Genomic DNA, 18,531 nt, shown 5'->3' with positions numbered 1-18,531 from the left:
CCACAATCAGGACTGCATACGACCGAAGCACACAGGGACAACACCCGGCATCATGGTGTGGGGAGCGATCTCCTACACTGGCCGTACACCACTGGTGATCGTCGAGGGGACACTGAATAGTGCACGGTACATCCAAACCGTCATCGAACCCATCGTTCTACCATTCCTAGACCGGCAAGGGAACTTGCTGTTCCAACAGGACAATGCACGTCCGCATGTATCCCGTGCCACCCAACGTGCTCTAGAAGGTGTAAGTCAACTACCCTGGCCAGCAAGATCTCCGGATCTGTCCCCCATTGAGCATGTTTGGGACTGGATGAAGCGTCGTCTCACGCGGTCTGCACGTCCAGCACGAACGCTGGTCCAACTGAGGCGCCAGGTGGAAATGGCATGGCAAGCCGTTCCACAGGACTACATCCAGCATCTCTACGATCGTCTCCATGGGAGAATAGCAGCCTGCATTACTGTGAAAGGTGGATATACACTGTACCAGTGCCGACATTGTGCATGCTCTGTTGCCTGTGTCTATGTGCCTGTGGTTCTGTCAGTGTGATCATGTGATGTATCTGACCCCAGGAATGTGTCAATAAAGTTTCCCCTTCCTGGGACAATGAATTCACGGTGTTCTTATTTCAATTTCCAGGAGTTATGATAACGTATTTCATATTCTATAAAGGGAGTTTTATGTGTATAACGCTCAGCTGTATACGTCTTATATTAGCATAACCACGACTTAGTTTCCATAGCCCATAGGTTATTCTGTAATAGTGCATATATACGCACTTTTTGTAATGGCAGTTTTTTTTCGTACCTATCAGTTAAAGGAGGCTTAAAAATAGTTTGAAATACGTTGTTAAAATAAAAAATATCTACAGTTTTACAGTCACAAGTATTTCATTGCAAACGTCTTTTGATTTTAGATACTATTACAGAAAATGATTACAATTGTAAACCGATTTCGGCACTCGTACATTGGCCAACTTCAGAATCTGTACAAAAGCAAAATGAGAGAGGGTCTACATTTAAATTTCGAAATCTGCAAAATTTTTGCCACATCTACTTGTAAGTGATGGTGGGTAAAAACCGAAACAGAGATATGTAGTTCATACCCATACCCCACAGACAATACTTCACTAACATAAAGTTCACGATATTAGTTGCCACAAAGAACCAGAGAACAGAAGCTACCCTGATTGATGTTCTGTGGTTTTTCTAAATTGCCTAAGGGAATAATACCGTGATGATTCTTTTGAAAAAAGCACGGCTGATTACTTCGTTGTTCTTTCCCAGTTTCAGGTTGTGCTGCTTTGCTACTGATGTTGTCGCTGATGGAATGCTAAACCCTAACCTCCCTCCCATTTTGCGCTAGAGGCGACCAACGTTTTTACGTTGATGGATAACCTGGAAAACTGTAAATGTAAAATATAGGTATCGAAGTGATTCATAACCTTTCACACATTTTTACATTAAAGATGTTGCGTGATTTACCTCGACATAATTATGGAGAACAATTGGATCTGGAGCATAGAGTATGAAAAGCGAGGTATCACTTAAGTATGCATATATGGTTCTTCGGTTTTTGGTCTCTAGCTTAACTTGACAACACTTTGTTCTTAAATGTCGCCTTTGACGTATAGGTATGGAGCGCGTGAGTCTTGACTTCAGCTTCGTCATTTACAAAAATAACTACCAAAAATTTAAAGAATTTAAAACATTTATCTGGATTTTCTGTCCGTTTCCTCTTGTAGATTCAGAAGATAGCCAATGTACGGGTGGAAGCGGCTATGATTGTACCTCGTGACTGTGTCTTATAAAAATAGGTCTACAATACGTCAATCACTTTACCCGTATATACGTTATACTTTGTTGTGTTATCCAACTGGATAGTTTTCTATCATACTCGAGAATTTGTAGAAACAAAGTTAATGTTCACTAACACAGATGGTGATGCGGATACGGATGGAAAAAAAGACAGTTCCGAATGATCGGTAGCGAACGAGTTTATGTAGTGAACGGACGGCCAGAAACTAAGATCAGAACAAAGCGAAGTTCATCAAACCCAGAGAGTAATCCAAATCGAGAACAAGCAACAGACAAAGTCGGATTGTAACTACCGGTATGACTTGATAATGGTAGCTTTGTAAAATGCGAGAACACGTATGAGACGCTTTCGTAAAATAAAACCTGTATTTACGCTCCAACCACTGGCTGCTGCCAAATCACTGCTCTTGTGCCATTAAAATAATATAAAATTTCTAGATAAATTTAAATAATTTAAGAATTTAAAAATAGGTGATTCACAACATATGGCTTGCATGTCTCGATAGCGACTTAAGCTACACAAGCGTCGCACCGCTGACATACATACATAAACAAACACAAAATTTCAATTTTCGTCTGAGAAAATGCAGAACATTGTCCCAAAAATAAACTGGAAAAGTTCGAATCCCCCATTCTGACCTAGGTCATCAGACGAATGCTGCAACTGGAAATCCTCTCCTAAATATTCATAGTTGGCATTTTCTCTGCTCCACTACCACACTGATGGAATAATTGGGTGAAAAGAACGAATAACTACAACAGCTTATCATATTTTTACGAGCTGCGAATGAAAGATGTAGAAGAAATGGGTGATTCTTATGATTACATGATGGCGGTGTGGCGTATATTTTCCTCATTCTGAGGATGACAAGGTGGAGGTTGCTTGGAACTAGATAGGGATTGGGATGTGGGAAGTATTTTGCAGATGTTTTATGGAAAAAGATCTGTATTGTCTATGTGGAAAGCAACTCACAAGTAAGGTTTAGGTGTTATGATATGAGTGAGACGTCAAGTGAGCAAGGAAATGCTTCACTGAAGCTTTCATTCGAAGTGGGGTGGGCAGGTTACGGTGTAATTGGAAGAAAGGCTGGGAAAACATGTGGAGTGCTTGGAGATGGAAGCAACGACGGACTTGTTGGTAGCAGCTTTGCAACAATCCATGGTTCTCATGGAAAGGAGAGTGTTGGGACTTAAACGTTTACAGCATATGTAAGGGTGGGAGTGGTGTTTTAGCTATTTAAGGATTTGTGGAAACATTATGAATAGGTATAGGGTGTGAGCCAGGGACGATAGATATAGAAAGTATGGCATAGTGCCTTTCTTTTCTGGAATTGGAGGGAGTAACAAAACTTGGGAGCAGTAGAAGTTCATACTACATTTTTATAGGTAAGATTGTGACTGACGAGAGTTTCATCTGTATAGATGGTGGTCATGAGATGTATCATCATGTTTCACTGGCTACTAGTTTTAATCTTTAATTTCTTCAATGATCTGATAAACTGCCTAGATGGCACTGGCAATAGGAAATAGCTGTATCTTTCAAGAGATTTTTTAACGGACGAGTGCGTAAGCAGGACGCAAGCGAGGTTGTAGGCACATATGGGGAGGATATTGTGAATTATAATGGAGAGAGTGTGACAGAAATGATTGTACAGTACAGTCTTAGGATATGGAATTGCTTTTCTCAACACAAAGGGATCCACAAATACAAGTAGAACTTAAACCTTACTTGTGAGTTGCTTTCCACATAGACAATACAGATCTATTTCCATATAACATCATAGCCTACAAGAAAGTTACAACCTATAATTGATTATGCTGTAGGGAAAGAAAGTAAACATACAAAGGAGGAGAATAGCAAAAAATTGGTAGGTGCTACAACAACGGTAATGGTAATGAGAATGGAGGGAAACTGGACCAACTATAGTACAAGTTAAGTTTATTGCAGGATCCTTCAACAGCCTTGTCATAAAAGGTTAGACTGAGTGGGAAGCTACATGAGACTGATGTTACAACAGTGGAAGCAGAGTATAAGACAATTGTGAGAGCTATTCATTAAGCTGCCTTTGAGAGTCTCGGCGTAGTTGAGAACCCGTATGGAAAATTTGGAAGTGATTGGTAGGAAGGTGACATTGCCGCGAAGGTGAAGGAGCCAAAGGAGGACTATAACAGATGGCTTATGATCATTAGGACTGATAACAGGGTATATAAGGGGAGAGACAGGAAAAGCTAAAAAATGCTATACGGGATTTTAAATATGCAGAAATTAATACCTGCATAGGGAGTTCAAAATCCACAGAAACATGGAAGGACATAAAACAGCTAAGAACAAATGACAGAACTAGCGTAATCTTACATTAGATAAGCTTAGGTAGATGGAAGACATACTATGAAGAACTATTTGAAGAAGGTCGATCCGAATTTCAGATATGTGTTCCTTTGCAGGTAATGAACATGACACAGAAACCCAGGCTATAACAGCAGCGGAAGTAAGTTAAGCAGTTCAAAAATGCCAGAGCACTTTGACCTGGAGCTGTACGTATGGACTTGTTGAGTGCCGGGTCAAAGGTGTTATTTGAACATTCCGCAATGCTATTTATCCTCTGTCGTAGTGGCAAAGAAACTCCTGTAAGAGTTTAAAGAAGGTTTCATCACAAAAATATTTACAAAGGGAATCAAGGATGACTACGTAAATTATCGAGGCAACCCAATTCTCTGTTCCATATCGAGACTGTATGGTAATATCGCTAAAACTAAAACTGAGAGAGAAATTGAGGAAGTAGATACGAGAGCTCCATGGCTCTCCGGTAGGGTGGTCTCGTATCGATAATATCTGCAGCATTAGACAGGCTACTGACAAGATAATGACGCATAACTTGGAGACACTGATGGCTTTTATAGACTTGCAGAAAGCCTATGACAGTGGAGCACTTTCTGGGATGTGGGAAGCAATGAATAACCAGAGCATTCATAAATGTTATCTACAAGCCGTTAGAAAGCTGTATTCAGATAATACTTGGGGAGTAACTATCACAGAAAATATTTGCGAAAGGCTGAGACAAGGATGCTGCTTAGCGCCTATTTTTCAACGAAGCACTGAAAAATTGGAAAGAGAAGTGCAAAAAGATGGAAATTATAGTAGGTGATGACATCCTATTCTCCCTAAATTTCGCCGACGATCAGGTCATGTTCGACAAGGAAGAGGAGGCTGTGTCCTATATGTTAAGCTTAAAGAAGAATATGGGCAGTGGGGCATGAAAATTAACTTTACAAAGACTAATTTGCTGTCGGAGGTATAGGAAAGGATATCGTCTTAAATGATGAATCTATAGTAAAGTGCTTTCTGTCATACAAATATTGAGGGACAATCATTTCGGATAAAGGTGGAAGCAGCGAGGAAATAAAGCACAGGATAGGAAAGGGAAATGTGGTAAGTGAAGAGTAACATTCCATTATTTAGATTAGAATTACAGTAAAAATTTGAAAAGGGGGACCTACGAAACTTCAGTTGGGGGTATTGCTCTGTATGGCGCTGAACTGTGGGATGTAAGAGGGTCAATGACAAGAAGTTAAAAGGAATGGAAATGGAGTTTTGGAGACAAAGTCGTGAAGTAAAAATAAGAAATGAAGTGCTGCGAGAATAGATGGGAGTTACAAAGTATATTGTAGATGCAATTGCAAATAATGGGCTAATGGTATGGACATCATAGAAAAATGGCAGGGGAAAGATGATCTAAACTGTGGCACTGAAGGTTTCCACGACACACAGAAGGATGACACCGGCTAGATGGGAACGACGGCGCGAGGTGTGCGATACAGGACAGTCCCAAGCAAGACGATGATCGGCAAGATGGAAGGAGACGGAAACATGGACGCGAGAGACGCCGCATGGTGTATAAAACTCTCAGATGTTGTGGGCTTTGGTTGGATTGGTTAGTTGGTGAGCTTCCAAGTTAATTTACGGTCATGATTTAGTCCAAGATATTTCATTATTTTGGTTAAGTGAGTGGGCCGGATGTCTGGTGTCAGGTGAAGTTCTCTAGGATGGAACAGCTGGGTGGTTTTTCCTATAATTATTGACTGGATTTTACCTGGATCTCTGTAGAAAGCTCCACTGGTTGCGCCAGAACTTGATTTTGTAGAGATAAAGTTGGAGGGATCGTTGGGATGAAACGAAATTACTAGACAGGAAAGACGTCGGTGTTTTCAGCATATTCTAGTAAACACAAGGGGTAGTTTTCTGACATCATAGACGAGCTGCGTCGACCATGGTGTTTAACAGTTCTATTAGACGAGCGCCCACTCCCTCCCCCCTCCCCCCCTCCCCCCTCCCCCAAATATATTAGTTGCCCACGCCACGGCGACACATGGGAAATTACAGGCTGGGTAGCAGAATACTGCATTGGCGAGGTGAATATGAGTGAGCGGCAGTCGTTGCCGTTGACTTTTTTTATCCACATTCGATGAAACGAAATTACTAGACAGGAAAGACGTCGGTGTTTTCAGCATATTCTAGTAAACACAAGGGGTAGTTTTCTGACATCATAGACGAGCTGCGTCGACCATGGTGTTTAACAGTTCTATTAGACGAGCGCCCACTCCCTCCCCCCTCCCCCCCTCCCCCCTCCCCCAAATATATTAGTTGCCCACGCCACGGCGACACATGGGAAATTACAGGCTGGGTAGCAGAATACTGCATTGGCGAGGTGAATATGAGTGAGCGGCAGTCGTTGCCGTTGACTTTTTTTATCCACATTCGATTCGACCTCTCTCGCCTTCGCGCAAGTGAGTACTGGCCTATGCGCAGACGAGTGAGCTCCGCATGGTGGTGCAGGCGGCTGTGTCTTCAGGCCAGGTAGTCTCGGCTATTTTCCGCCAAACTATGCAAAGTTCATTCGCCTTGTCTCTGGCAAACCGCAGACGAGGGCATAGAGAGAATCTCTGGCTGCATATGGGTATCAGTATTGGGCTGAATCAGGAAACTGAACTGCTATCAGATACTAAAGGTAGGATGGGAGTTCATGCTGATACAGAAGTCTAGCCGGCCGCTGTGATCCAGCGGTTTTAGGCGCTTCAGTCCGGAACCGCGCTGCTGCTACGGTCGCAGGTTCGAATCCTGCCTCGGGCATGGATGTGTGTGATGTCCGTAGGTTAATTAGGTGTAAGCAGTTCTAAGTCTAGGTGACTGATGACCTCAGATGTTGTCCCATACTGCTTAGAGCCATTTGAACCATTTTTTGAACAGAAGTCTAGCAGACGAAGATGATGTTGAGGTAGAGTAGTTCACTCGTTTCTGTAGTTGGCTACGACACGCGATTTGTTCATTCCTTCATTCTTAGCTCTAAAATCTGCAGACTAGATTGTGAAATCAGAGCAAAGCACGTACGGACCTGATAGTGTGTCCGCCCCCGGTAGCTCAATGGTCAGCGCGACAGAATGTCAATCCTAAGGGCCGAGTTTCGATTCCCGCCTGGGTCGGAGATTTTCTCCGCTAAGGGACTGGGTGTTGTGTTGTCCTAGTCATCATCATTTCATCCCCATTGACGCGCAACCCGAAGTGGCATCAAATCGAAAGAGTTGCACCCGACGAACGGTCTACCCGACGGGAGGCCCTAGTCACACGACATTTACATTTTAGCTGAGAGAATAAGTTACCAATGTCGCCCCACTCAAAAATCATTGCCAGAAGAGAGTATATGTTCCAGGTTTCCTGCAAACACAGTTCTGCTGTGATATGGATACCGGGAGCATCACAGGGTATGAGTGAAATGATGCGGCAACTAGAAACGTTCTCCAATTTTGAGGTACGCGGGACAGTGCAATTCACGTGGGGCAAGCGTCAAAATATTCGCAGATTCACCGTAAAATTCTGCAGGAATATGGGCCAAATGCAATGTCGAGTCCAGCCGTAGTGAAATGGTGACATCATCACCAAGTTGTATAATTTGAAGGGGGAACAGGGATAAAGGAAAGGAAAAGGAAGGAACTAGTGATATCGGCTGCATCGTGACTTTTGCGGAATAAGTGGTGACGAGTGAAAGTGGGTGCCGGACCGGGATTCGTACCGGGACTTCCTGCTTACTAGGCAGTTGCGTTAGTCACTACGCCATCCGGACACAGTGTTTATCGCACCTGCGTGGACTATCTCAACACGCCACCCGGCCGACCCTCAATCCCACCTAGCACCACCTATCCGCAGTCCCCATCCATGTCCTGCTTTCTAGCTGCTTTGAGATTTCCGCAGGAGATTGAACGAAATTGTGCATCCGCACTGAGGGTGGTTGGTTCATAGCCCATCGACGCGAACCAGTTACAGGAATACATGGCGTCTGTACTTTAGGACATGTCCTAAAGAACAGAGCCGATGCATTCGTATAATTTTCCCAAGACTGGACATTGTCGATCGGGAGGGGAGACCATCGACATCGACCACAGTCGACAATATCGAGGCATTCTTTTCGACAGGGTGAAAGAACAAGTAGGTGGAAAGAGAGTTTTCCAACGACGAGGACGTTAACACAGCTATTCTCGAATGACACCGTAAACAAGGAGCGGAATTTTATCTTTGAGGACCTGAACAATTGGAACAACGGACCAACTGTTATTTGTAGAGATTTGGTGACTATGTTGTGCAGTAGTGTTATGTATCTGTGTCACTTTAAAGTGCAGTGTAGCATTTAATAAATGTTAGCTGGACTGTCATAATGGCATGTAACTTAGTCTCTCAAATTACAATGAAATGAATACCCCTAGCTGCATACAGGCGTTGATATAAGTCAACAGGGACAGTTGAAAATGTGTGCCCCGACCAGGACTCGAACTCGGGATCTCCTGCATACATGGCAGACGCCCTATCCATCTTTTTTTTTTTTCATTTTGTTCGGTATGTTGGTTGCGTTTGGTCTGGGCAGACGTCACAAGACATCCGTTCAAGTTGATTGTTGATTCCTTTACTCAGTTTTTTATTACAGAGGACGAGCAGGCCTCGTCCATCTGAACCACCGAGGACACACAGGATAGTGTGACTGCAAGGACTTATCTCTGGCACGCCTCCTGTGAGACCCACATTCCCAACTTATTGTCCCGCACTATATTCATAATGCTCCTGCCCGTTACAATTACTCGCGGCTTTTTGATGATTCCTGTAGGAGTTCGGGCACTGTTTGTGCATCCGCACAGAAGAAGATGGTCAAATGGCCGGTGAGCCTTAACTATACATATACCATGGGTGACCATGCAGCTCATTAGAATGAAATTACAATGAAACGAATTGTTAAGGCTCACCGGCCATTTGGCCATCTTCTTCTGTGCGGATGCACAAACAGTGCCCGAAATTTTACGGGAATCGGCAAAAAGCTGCGAGTAATGTAATGGGCAGGGGCTCTATGTATATAGATAGTGTGGGACAATAAGTTGGGAATGTGAGTCTCACGGGAGGCGTGCCAGAGATAAGTCCCTGCAGTCGCACTATCCTCTGTGTCCTCGGTGCCTCAGATGGATAGAACGTCTGCCATGTAAGTAAGAGATCCCGGATTCGAGTCCCGGTCGGGGCACACATTTTCAACTGCCCCCGTTGACTTATATCAACGGCTGTATGCAGCTAGGGGTATTCATTTCATTTAACGAGCTTCATGGTCACCGATGGTATCTGTTCTCTCGGACATGTCCATACCATCTTCATGTATATACAGGGTGCGTCAAAAATGTGTACACACTTTGAAACGCCATAGAAAATTTATTTCCCGTTCTACAATGTTAAATTTCTGGAAATGGAAAGCTTAAAGTCCAATTGCAAAAATAAATTTACTTTGCGAATGTGATTAATGTTCAAACTGGTGGCCTTCAGCATCAATACATTTCTGAGTACGAGTCACCACTGATTCCGTACGTCGTACCAAAGTGTCCCATGAGATTTCTGTGCACACTGTGTGCCGCTCGCCTTGAAGATTTTTGAGGCGAACGCTGAAACAGTTCCAAGACCGCAGTTTTGGAATCATCACTTGTAGCTGTACGAGGTCGCCCTGATCGACCTTTATGCATACCACACACTGTTCTATGAATTTCGAATTTGTCTCGTAGACGTGTAATTGTTAACCTTGGAGGTGGTTCTGTACCATACTCACTTCTCGACTGTCTTCGAAGCGCGGCTACATTCTCAAACTTCCAGTACCACTTAATTATCTGCTTCCGCGCTTCAAAGCTCAAACGCACGTCCGCCATGTTGCAGTTACTTCCTTGCCACTGCTGCCACCTGTTGAAGAAACATAATATTACTTTCTCACAGATATTTAACCTTGTAGAAGGGGAAATAAATTGTCTATGACAGTTCAGAGTGTGTATACATTTGTTTGACGCACCCCGTATTATTCTCTGGAGTCGCCTGGTGGAGGCAGTCTCTTAAGCGGTGGCGGTGCTGTGGTGTGCAGGTGAAGGACGTGTCGCGCAACTCGGTGTGCCGCGTGCCGGAGGAGCAGCTGGTGCAGCCTCTGGACGTGCTCAACGGCGTGCTGGCGGCGCTCATCGCTCTCTCGCTCGCCAAGCTCGCCTACGACTACTGGGCCTTCAAGCGCACCGGCAAGCTGCCCTGGCTCGTCGGCAAGATGCCCTGAGCCGCGGCACCAGCCGGCCACGCATCCATCCGCTCCCCGCCTGCCGGCGCTCAGGGCCACGTCCACAGTATTTCAACAAGTAACGCAGCCTTACGGGCAGATGACCGAATTAGAAATGTTGCTCTAAGCGCCCCCGATTACGCGGCTCACGTAACTAAGCACGACGTCGCAGTTTCTTTAAGAGATGTAACATTTGTCGAGGATTTGCAGAAACACACCCTTTAATTTCCTTCTACGATTCAGGTATAGTGTGAAGGTTGTTCATTTGAACTGTGATCCGAGCAAGTCAGGTGTGGTGGGCTGTTTCAGCTCTAAGACTGTCCTGCTGAAACCACATGCTTTTGTTCATGTTTAGTGTTGAAAAATTGTTGCACCATCTGTATGTAGCGCTCAGTGTTCATTATGCCACGAAATTATGTGACACTGCGCATAAAACACACACTTTTTGTGTATCCAGAGACTATGATATGGATTTTGCGTGGCCCATATGAGTGTGTACGTGCATTCACATGTACACCAAGATGGAGTCTTGCCTCGTCAAACCAAAACAAACTATCGAATTCTTATTCATATGCCGTTGTATATGACACTGATGGGAAGGTATATGTTTTGCATTGTCTCCAGAGGACAACTCTTGCGCATCTCGAATTTTGTGCGGGAGCAATACAGTTGGGCAATACAGTGTGGATGTAACCTCCAGAGAGACCAGACGTCCGCAACAGGCATCACACAGACTTCACGGGACCCAAAGAATATGCAGCTCCTTTTGGCTGCATTTGCCACATTTCCTGTCTTCTGTCGTACAGGAACTTGATGGTAGATTAATTTGGTGCATTCTTACAAAACCTCTTTGTGAAGACTTCGGAGTGGCGACATTTATTGTGCTGAGTGACACTGAATATTCTCTTTGGTAATGTGTAGCCCATTTCTTTCTCAGTTAAACGAAAATCAGCGTCTGCAACGAGAAAGAAACATTGTTCCATAAGACTGCGTTACTTTTTGAACACCCTGTATTTGATGAGGACTACATTTCGTCGATCATTAATAATTTAACTATCAGAATCGTTGTAAAAGGACAACAAAGTTTCCAGTATTAAATACGGTACAATGGACGTGGCAACAGGACAAAATGTTTCAGCCAACAAATCTCGTACACCATGGGAACAGCATCTCTCTTAGCTTTAGATTCAGACCTGTAAGCAGCTCTGTTCATCTTCAGTTTATCTGATATTGTGGCCTAGTTGTACTCCGTGTTCCTATTTGAATTTGTGTTTGTGTAATTAATTTTCTGTTGCTTGTCTGTTATTTTTACTGCTGAATCCCAGATTGGCAAAGCGGTCCGTATTGAAGGAAATGTGTCTCAAGTACTCTGCAGGTAGTTGGCCACATAGTAACTGTTGAAAGCTGCAGTATTCGATGAAAAGTCTTCGTGCTGTTTTGTTTAGATCATAAAGGATACATTTCCGCGAATTTACCGGTATCCGTACACTTTTTAAAGCATTATTGCTATGTATCGTACATACAACATATACTTTGAACTAGTCTGTTTCAGCCACCTACACAACTACTCGTATCATATTCGTTTTCCCGAACATCCCCGAAACATCCAAAGCATCAGTAGCGGATATTGCTCCACTTAAATCCACCTACACTCAGAAATTAATGAAATTTGTTAATGGTTGAAAATCTTAAAGAGAGTGAGACCTGAAATTTTGTCAGAATCGAAACGATGAGTTACCAACAATACAGACGTCCACATAATCAAGAGGTACTGTAGATAACATTCCAACAATTCATGAGTAGCAGTTGCTGCACTTTCAGACTGTAGAAAGTTTAATTGCGTGCTGGGCAATAAAAAAAACCGAAGATCAATCAACAGGACTTTCTTACATAAAACCGCTGACCAAATAAGCGTGTGATGCGCCCTAAAACCACCAAAAATAAGCGTGTGAACCACAGCAAACATCTACATTGTGGAACTCTTTCACGTCTCGAACAAGCAAAGACCTTCCTTCTGGATATGGGAAAAGATGTCCTCCCACCTATTTCTCAAAATCAGAAGCGGTGTTTATTTGTGGGGCCGTTCCAGTAATTGGTTCCTAATAATATTACCGTTTGTCAGTAATTTACACAACTACTTCCGAACAGATTATCTGACTTTTTTAAATGACATCGGAAATTACTTCGTGCCAATAATTTTGGCTTCCGGTGAATGTCCAGTTATGATAACAGAATCGCTCGCATGCATCAAAGGTCGGTTTTAACTGAACTTACGTCACTTATATTTCTTTTACGGCAGTGAACTTGCGCAGTGAGAGTAATCAGAGCTCAAAGAGGTTGAACGCGCCTTACGCCACAAAGAAATGTCCCTAGTCTCTCACTTTCTCTCCGCCTCTCTTTACTTCTTTGTGTTTTTCTCTCTGCACTCTCTTCCTCCCTCCCCCCTTTTATCAAGCGATCACGTGCCCTGATACCACTCGCAACATCAACAAGCAACCATCCTCTGTGTGTACTCGATTCTTCCTTCACCCAGTCTTCTGAAACACTCAGCTATGTTGGAGCGTTTTCAACTAACGTCGTTAGTGCATTTGATCCACGGTGGGAGTAATTTCCCGTGCCCCCCCCCCCCCCCTTAAGGCTCTGGTCACTGCCATTTCAGACGTCCTTCCTACTTCTCCAGCGTGTTGGAGCTATCTGTTTCTCACAATGTTTATGATGTGATGAGCACACATCGTATCACATACTTTTCTGTTAACCAACTACCTGCACACTCATCCATCTTTAACAGCTCTGAGAATCAGCTTCATGGTCCTTTTCCGACGCTATTAACTTATTTTCTCTCATACTTCCTATGTATCCAAATGTATTGTCTGTAAAGTACAATTGAACGAATAGTGGTCGTGCTCATCTTAATCTTTGTTCGATCTGATAGCTCTGTTAAACTCAGTGCAGCTCATGAAACTGTGTTCATTATGAACACTTACGGCTGATATTCTAGATCCTCTATATATTTTTAATTACATTTCTTCATTATTTGTTTCATACTGCCATCATAATATTCCGTACTTATGATGAAAACTATGAGAAGTGTTATTATTCAAGTATATAGATTACTAACTCTTGCTGAAAAGTATGACCCTTCGATCTTAGAATTTCTGTAACGAACTTCAGCTGCAATGCGCAATGACACCTATTCGAAACCAGGATGTCTTCTTCCAACTCCGCTCAAAATTTCTCCAAATATACGTGCTAGCTGAGAGATAGCACTAGTAGGGAATATTTTGCCTTCTTTTTGGGCACGCACTTGTAAAATGGCAAGTGGTCTTTCATAACAGCGAGCACTATAACCTGAGTTACAAAACATTAAATCAGTTTGTACGATTCCACAAAATAAATTTCTTTTTTCAGTTGACAGCACATACACATATGGTATTTTCCTAAACATAATAACAAATATACAGAAGGAATGGTCAATATTCAGGGATATGACAGGAATGATCATTCGAAACAAAAAGTCCAGTAAACATGGACTCTAATGCGGGTGCTTTAGGAGCTATGAGCAATTCTTGATCTTCGATACTGTAAAACAAATCTCTTCTACTTCAAGCTCTTTGATTTCCATATTTTGGGAAATGGTAGCATCGACCAAAACAAGAAAAGAAATGTCCGTTAAATATGTGCTCTACAATGTATGTCTTCAAAGTTATGAACACATGTTCATTAGTGGAGGAAATATTTCTTAATAATGAATCTGAATAAGCTGCCTCTCTCTTACAGAACTCACAAAGAAACGAATGTTTACCAACGTTGTGGGAGGAGTTTTCAAATTGCTGTTACTAATATAAGTCATATACTGCGTTTTTTTTAAATAAAGAGGCCATTTTCAAGGTCTGCCTTTCCCAGGCAGAGAAATACCTGCCTTTCAACATATTCATGCTTGTTCTCTGTCCCAATCTTTGCCCTCCCCCCCACCCCCCCGCCAATTTTATGTTGCGTTTTACACTACACTCCAGTATCATAGAAGCTATTCATTCCCCCTGACGTCTTAAAGACGTCCTGATGGCTTGTCCCTTCTTCTAGTTAATGCTTCAACGTCTTCATCTTCTCGCTGATTCTGCGGATAACCTCCTCGTTTCGTGCGTTAATAAATCGCTTAATTCTGAGAGCTATTCTGCAACACCACATCTCAAATGCCTCTCGTCTCTTCTTTCCCGTTTATCCAATAGGCTGCATTTCACTTCCAAACAATGCTATATATTCTCTATTGCTCTGTTATTTCTTTCTCGAGATGGGTCCTGTGTTTAAGAACAGCATAAATATTTTGGCGAGGAGTTTTACAAAACAATCACAATTAGGGCACAGACTGCCTGAAACAACGGTTTATAATTACAAAAACGTGAGATTGCACCTCTTAAATAGAAAAACACGCACAGAGTTTAAGAATTAAACTACAATTTAAAGACAGAAAAGCTAAATACATAGCTTGTTGGTCTGCTGGTGGTTAACAGGCGAAAGCTGGAGCCTAACAGAATCTTGAAGTCTCCAAGAAGAGAATCACAAGGCGTTGTGAATGTTATCAAGAGTCTTCCTGTACCAAAATTCGGGGTTTTGAATACTTTCATCCACCTCAGATAACTTCAGTGTTGTGACAGCATGACAGGCGCGTGGAGCTAATACAACGCTGAAAAGAGTAGCCAAATATTCATTCACCCCTGGGTACATATTTTTAGATCTGTGTGCCGCTTCCTAACGGCTTTCATACTCGTCGTATTCCATAACAAGGAGTCGTAACTGCTGCATGTCAAATCCAACACAATAGTTATCAAGTGCATGTGGTATCTCTAGGTTTTCTTTTTCAGTTGTGAAAAATGAAAATGTTTTTTCATCATTTTCGAAAATGTTAATCTCGTTGAGAGGAAATACTTCTTAATAATGAATCCGAATAAGCTGCCTCTTTCTTGCAGTACTCACAAAAAAATGAATGTTTGCCAACGTTGTGGGAGGAGTTTTCAAATCGCTATTACTAACATAAATCATATACTGCGAATTTTTCTTTGTTTTGTAAATAAAGAGGCCATTTACAAGGACTACCTTTCGCAAGCAGAGAAATACCTGCCTTTCGACACATTCATGCTTGTTTTTCCACATGTTTGACATCTGTGACTGTTTCGTCTCATGCACGCGTTTTTTGGAGGGAACAACAATATACATATACAGCGTTGGTTGCCAGAACTTGTTTTTAGTCTTTTATAATTATGAAACTAAAGTGACCTGAAGAATTTACAGTCTGCAATAGATATTGCAACGAACTGGTGGAGTCGCATTCAGGAAACATTATTTACGTATAAGACACTCCCTTAACAAATACAGTGAATAAAATTACAGTATTAACAACATTTTTGTGCATAGTGAAAGAAACAGTGTGAGTTTTGATCCAAAAAGTATTACATGAAGTTACCATATAAATTACATATAATTAGTTTGTGACTTAATATAACAGTATTGTCTTTATTTTTAATTTTTGTTTTAGAAACTATTGTTGTAAGACTGAATATTTCAAACTAATTTCATGACAAGCATGCAAACGTGCTTGGTGAGTTTCATTACGTTTCTATTGTTTATCAGAAAACTGTGTATATATGTACTAAACAGTCAGTTTTACGTTACCATGGACACATACGTCAATGCTGGTCATTTTGATACGTATTGTGACATCTCAAAAAATGTGCAATAGTACGTATTTTTCCTATATTGAGAGGCTATGTATAGATATAGTGTTATATTTTTTTATTTATTTGTCCGAGAACCAACAGTTTAAGGTGAAATTAATATATCAAATAAACTTTATTTTATTTTGTTTGTGCTGTCTTTACTGAAATTTTCCCTCTATTTCCCTATCATTGTCGTTTTTGAAATCTGATATTAAAATATTTTTGCTGTGCCTATCATGTGCACAATAATACTACTTTAATTAGGGACTGAGCTTGCCTCAGAAGATTTTTTTAGATAAGTCAGTTGCTTTCTATCGGTTTATTTACAGTGTGCAAATGGCGTGTTCCGTCACTCAGAGTGTCTTATCAATGTAAACTGTGATAGAAAGCAGACTCAGTGACCATAAATTATTGAAGTATCAACTACCAAATGCTCATCCACAGCTAATAAAACCAGCTGCTGTTTGCGCCAATGTAGATCTCACTAAATAAACCGCAGCTGTAATTTTATGATAGTTCTTTATTGTACTAATTATAATCGCTGAAAGACAAAGCTAATCTGTGAGCCAGGTAGGTATTTAGTGGTTCTCACACAGAATCTGGTAGAAATAGTTCCCACTTACGCAAATGGTGATGGGTCTTAGCAGCTAAATAGTGCAATATGACGATAAATTCCCCTCGATTCCGCAGCATACGGCCTGCAAAAACAATAACTTCCTTCATATGTTTCAATATTGCGTGAATTACGGTCACGCTGTCGGCGGTATTACGCTTAAAGGGGCCACACTACACAGGAAGAAGACTGATTACTCAGAACGATAGTACAGAGTAGTTGTAATTAAAGAGCAGCTACTCACGGAGATCCTATGTGGGCTGTAATTATCGTGTTCGAGAAAAACTTGGTAGACATGCTAATACGCTAATACAAAACCGATTTACGTTGGAAAGCAAATTACTTCCAACTGTAGCCAGCAGGTGCAAATCTGGCGCTGTACACTGTATGACGGTACGACATCCACGCTGTCGTTTGACAAGCCAAGGCGTGAGTGAACAATAGGGCTATCGAGAAGGAATATCATGCGCTATTAGTGAAACTGTTTTATGTGAAGGGCAGTAATGTACCCGTGTTGTGAGGGCATGCCGACTGAAATGTCTGAAAGCCCTGCTTAATACAACCTTCCACGAGGTTTTCCAGATGTATAGCCTGCAAGATCACCGGATCTGAATGCATGTGACTTTTTGCGCTGGGACGTCTAAAGGAACACATTTATCAGGGACACATTCTGTCTCTACCTGATCTGAATGCCACTATACAGGAACACGTTGCTCTCATTCCACCGGAAATGCTGTGATCACTTCAGTTTAAGGATGTAGCTTCTCGTCAGCGTCTCCAGCGCTCGTATTGAGCAAATTGTGTAAGCGGTGGTTAATAATGTAATCAGTGTTATGCCTTTCTTACTTTTTTGACCTTTTTTGCTCACGTTCCGATCGTAATCCATTAAACAAGTCAACATCTGTGTGTCTTTCTTGCATTCACAAGGCCAGATTTTCACCTGGTGATCAAAATTAGAACTAATTTCCGTCCAGCGTAAATCGTTTCCTACCTACCAAGTTTCGTTGCCAGATGATAATTACAGCCGACACTGGATCTCTGACAATAGCTGGACTGTAATTGTAAGCACACAGTATAGAATTTAGATGCTCTTGTTTAGCTTTCCTTTCATATTAGGTTTGCATCAGTTATACAGTATCTACCACTCGAGTAAATGAAACATAGGTTCTATTTTTTCTGAGCTTGTTAAAAATGAGGGTATTTCTACGACCTTGTTTAAGAATCCAAGGACTCTTGCCCAAAGGCAAAGTGACAACCGATCAAGATAAGAAATCTTCAATGCTTTTTCTTTCATCAAAATAAGACTTTTATGTACAAATAGCTGCGAAATTGGGCCCTGCCGGATTTTTATTTATTCCATTCTTCTATTATTCCATCTACTTCTTCCCCTCTCTTTGTCCAACCCCTCTTCTCCCCTCTCTATCCCCACCTCCTCGTCTCTCCTCATTCTGTACATTTCCTGCTCTCGACCTTCTCTTTCTATCAGTCTATTATCACTTTCACCCCCACCACAGTGGGAGGTTAGTGGTTTTCTTGTCACTGTTGGGAATATTCACAAACGCTTGTGCAAAGTCTATGGAGCATCTGCTGCCGATAGAAGTCCAGTTAGTTGCTGGGGCGGTGAGGTCCTCAGAAGGCGGTTCGGCGGAGCTGCACGATTTGCAGCGGTCGTGGAGACCATTCATGGCTGCCATACCTGACACACTTGACCTAGCCCCCTCAGACTTCCACTTGTTTGGGCCATTAAAGGATGCCATTCGTGGAAGGCATTTTGAGG

The 18,531-nt window shown here is 42.2% G+C and overlaps 1 protein-coding gene across 1 annotated transcript in view; it reads left to right on the top strand.

Moving 5' to 3' along the window:
• LOC124792512 (protein singed wings 2) overlaps positions 1-12,360 on the top strand; it is a 129,018-nt gene extending 116,658 nt beyond the window's left edge. Inside the window, exon 9 of the mRNA XM_047257950.1 lies at positions 10,248-12,360. Within this exon, the coding sequence (XP_047113906.1) occupies positions 10,248-10,430 (183 nt within the window). The 3' untranslated portion in view covers positions 10,431-12,360. The remainder of the gene's footprint in view (positions 1-10,247) is intronic.
• Positions 12,361-18,531: the final 6,171 nt, after the last annotated feature.

This window comes from Schistocerca piceifrons, chromosome 1 (genome assembly GCF_021461385.2).
Source record: "Schistocerca piceifrons isolate TAMUIC-IGC-003096 chromosome 1, iqSchPice1.1, whole genome shotgun sequence".
Taxonomy (NCBI): domain Eukaryota; kingdom Metazoa; phylum Arthropoda; class Insecta; order Orthoptera; family Acrididae; genus Schistocerca; species Schistocerca piceifrons.
The sequence above is the reverse complement of the archived record's forward strand: the minus strand, read 5'-3'. Positions and strand labels throughout refer to the sequence as shown.